A 3327-nucleotide genomic window follows, 5' to 3' on the forward strand; every position below is an offset into this window, starting at 1 on the left:
AGAAGAAGAAGAAGAAGAAAGAAGAAGAAGAAGTAGTGTAAAGAATATTTATTTATTCTTTATATAGCCTTAAAGCCAGACTAAAATTTCAATCTTCTTTTAGGAAAAAATCATCATACATTAATACAGTACCATAAAGAAGAAGAAGTGTAATTAATATTTATTTGAATTTTTTTTATAGCATTAAAGACTATAATTTCAATTTTCTTTTAGGAAAAAAAAAAACCTTACGTACATTATCATAATGCTGGGTCATCAGGATGAAACAATGGCTATAACCTCCCGGACAATAACCTAAGTGATTGGAGTGAAGACATTTATGCCCATCTTAAAGTCTCCACTACTACCCACCTACTTAGCTTGTACGTAACTACTTATGCTTGTACGTAACTACTTATACTAAAGAGTTACGATAAAGTGTATGGATCACCATCACCATCACTATCATGAATTCATGATTTATGAAGTTTTATTTTTAAGGTAAAGGATTAAGGAGTATTGATTAGATCTTAACCATGGGGGTTTAATTTACGGGTCAAACACTTGAAAGTGAGAGGGGTGGGGTAGGAATAATCCTCACCTTCATGTACTCCCTATTACATTTAGGAGGATTCAACCTTGTGACCTTAAATTTACAAGGTGAATACTCCAAATAAGTTTGGTTCATGATTATTTATGAGTATGTGTTTGTATAAGTTTCATAATTAATTGTAGTATTTTACTATTTTGACTTTTACGATTGATAACGCTCTATATTGATTTTTAATGTCTTTATTTAAGTATTAATTAATCACTCAATTTTAACTATTACGAAATTATATATTTAATTATCATCAATTACTCCATCTATCTCAATTATGTTTAATTTGTAAGAGAGTTTTGACAGTGAAAAGTCCATTCAAGACCAGTACAAAAACAGCTTGCACATTAATTTGCTTCAAGAATTTACATGACCTTCCTATCTACTTTACATCTATATATATCAACACATACACATCAAAACAACAACAAAAACCTAAAAAAATAACATACTTTAATTTGCTAATATTATGGGAACCGTATACCAAGCTCCTCCACATTTACCTCAACACCTTAAAGTCACCATCCAAGATTCATGTTTAATTTATTCACCCCAAGAAAATGAACAAAAAAACATGTTTTTATCCAACATTGATCAAGTCCTTAACTTTGATGTTCAAACCATACATTTCTTTAATCCAAACCCTGAATTCCCTCCAAAAATTGTGTTCGAAAAGCTTAAGAACGCGTTACAAAAGTTGCTAGTGCCATATTATTTCTTACCGGGAAGGATTAAGGTTAATACCGAGACCGGTCGAATTGAGGTTGATTGCAAAAATGCAGGGATTGGGTTTGTGGTAGCTAGTTGTGAGTATACTTTGGATGAACTTGGTGATTTGGTTTACCCTAATCCAGCATTTGAGGAACTTTTAACCAAGGAACTTGATGCTACCTTGGGAGTGGAAGGTCACCCTCTTTGTATTGTTCAGGTACGTTACGTTACGTACTTTCTTTTGTAAATATCGTATGACCTATTGTTATGTACTTTTTTTTGTTACGTTTGATGATTTTTTTTTTTATTTTTTTTTATTTAAATATTATTTTAGAAGTTGAATGAAATGTGAATTAACGCTTGTTTTTATTGGTAGATATATACTATATGTACGTTGACTTGATTTTTTTTTTTTAAATTTAGATTAGGTTTGAGATAATTACATTTTAAAAATATAATTAGCTAAGAAAGTTTGGTCTTAAGTGATAGATCTAGTCTCTACTAATCCTTAAAACTTCATGTCCAAATAAAAGCATGATGAGCTAGATAGTAGTTAGTGAGTATTTTGAAGTAAGTCATAACTCATAAGTATATAATGAAATACAGTGCTAGTTGACCGAGATTAAATATCAAATCTATTTAACAACGTTCCTTTTTTTTTTTTTTTTTTTTTCTTTGCTAAAAAAATTTAAACCTGTATTATTAGAGGAAAACCTTTTACCATCTTAGAACATATTAGTAAAAATTAGTGGTCATAATTGTTGATAAGTATATTAGGTGACTCGTACTTCGTAGCTTTGTCCGCCCGATCGGGCGGACATTGCCCGGTCTGACCGGGCGGAAGAAGAAGAGGTGCCTGGCAAATTCGTTGAAGAAGCTGCTCTCGCGCCCGACCGGGCGAGCCTTCGCCCGACCGGGCGAGCCTTCGCCCGATCGGGCAGACCTTGCCCGGTCTGACAGGGCGGTGGGGGTTGGATACGTTGAAGCATTCGTATGGAGTTTTCTTCTCGCGCCCGATCGGGCAGACCTTGCCCGGTCTGACCGGGCGGAGAAGGAAAAATACGGAACGCGGATTTTGCGGTTTTAGGTTATCTTATTTTATTATCTTTTTGCCCAAGTATCTTTTAATTAGGGATTAATATAAAACCTCCCTAATATCAGTATTAGGGTGAAGAGAGACAGAGTGAGAGCCGTTCTTGAGAAATACAAGAATCATCTTTGTAATCTTTGCAGTTTATAGTGAAATCATTCGATCTCGGTGCCCGTGGACGTAGCTATCACATCGATAGTGAACCACGTAAATTCTTGGTGTTGTTCTTATTGTTTGCATTGAATTTCTTTATTGTTTTCTTGTTTGTTTTCGACCTTTGCTTCCGCTGTCGCACAACAATTGGTATCAAGAGCTCAGGTTCAATCCTTGGAGAGTTTCTTGAAGATAACAATGGCAGGAGATTCAACAATAAGAATTGAGAAGTTTACCGGGAAAAATAGTTTCGGGCTATGGCAAATTAAGATGAAGGCTCTGTTAAAACAACAGCAGATATGGCGTCCGTTGGCTCCAAAGAGTACTACTTCGGAGTCAGGAGACGGACCGACTGACTCGCAGTTAGAAGTTATGGAAGAGAAGGCACACTCTACCATATTACTTAGTCTTGATGATCAAATCATCACGGAGGTTGCTGATCAGGAAACGGCGGCTGGATTGTGGCTGAAGCTGGAGTCATTGTATATGACTAAGTCGTTGACCAACAAATTATTACTGAAACAGCGGTTGTTTAGCCTCCGGATGCAGTCAGGTACTTCCTTACGGGAACATCTAGAAAAACTTAACTCTATTTTGCTTGATTTACGTAATTTAGATGTTAAAATTGATGATGAGGATGCTGCGTTGATTTTACTTGTATCTCTACCGTCTAGCTTTGAGAATTTTGTAGAGTCTTTTGTTGTTGGTAAGGATTCTATAACCTTAGAAGAAGTGAAGGCAGCACTTCATACTAGGGAACTCAGAATGAAAGCTACGAGTGATAATGGGGATA

The 3327-nt window shown here is 35.4% G+C and overlaps 1 protein-coding gene across 1 annotated transcript; it reads left to right on the forward strand.

Moving 5' to 3' along the window:
• Positions 1-966: 966 nt before the first annotated feature.
• LOC110691671 (shikimate O-hydroxycinnamoyltransferase-like) lies at positions 967-1955 on the forward strand. The gene has a single exon (XM_021868609.1). The coding sequence runs from the start codon at positions 1050-1052 to the stop codon at positions 1536-1538; it is 489 nt and encodes a 162-aa protein (XP_021724301.1). The 5' UTR covers positions 967-1049; the 3' UTR covers positions 1539-1955.
• Positions 1956-3327: the final 1372 nt, after the last annotated feature.

This window comes from Chenopodium quinoa, unplaced genomic scaffold, assembly GCF_001683475.1.
Source record: "Chenopodium quinoa cultivar QQ74 unplaced genomic scaffold, ASM168347v1, whole genome shotgun sequence".
NCBI classification, from domain to species: Eukaryota; Viridiplantae; Streptophyta; class Magnoliopsida; order Caryophyllales; family Amaranthaceae; genus Chenopodium; species Chenopodium quinoa.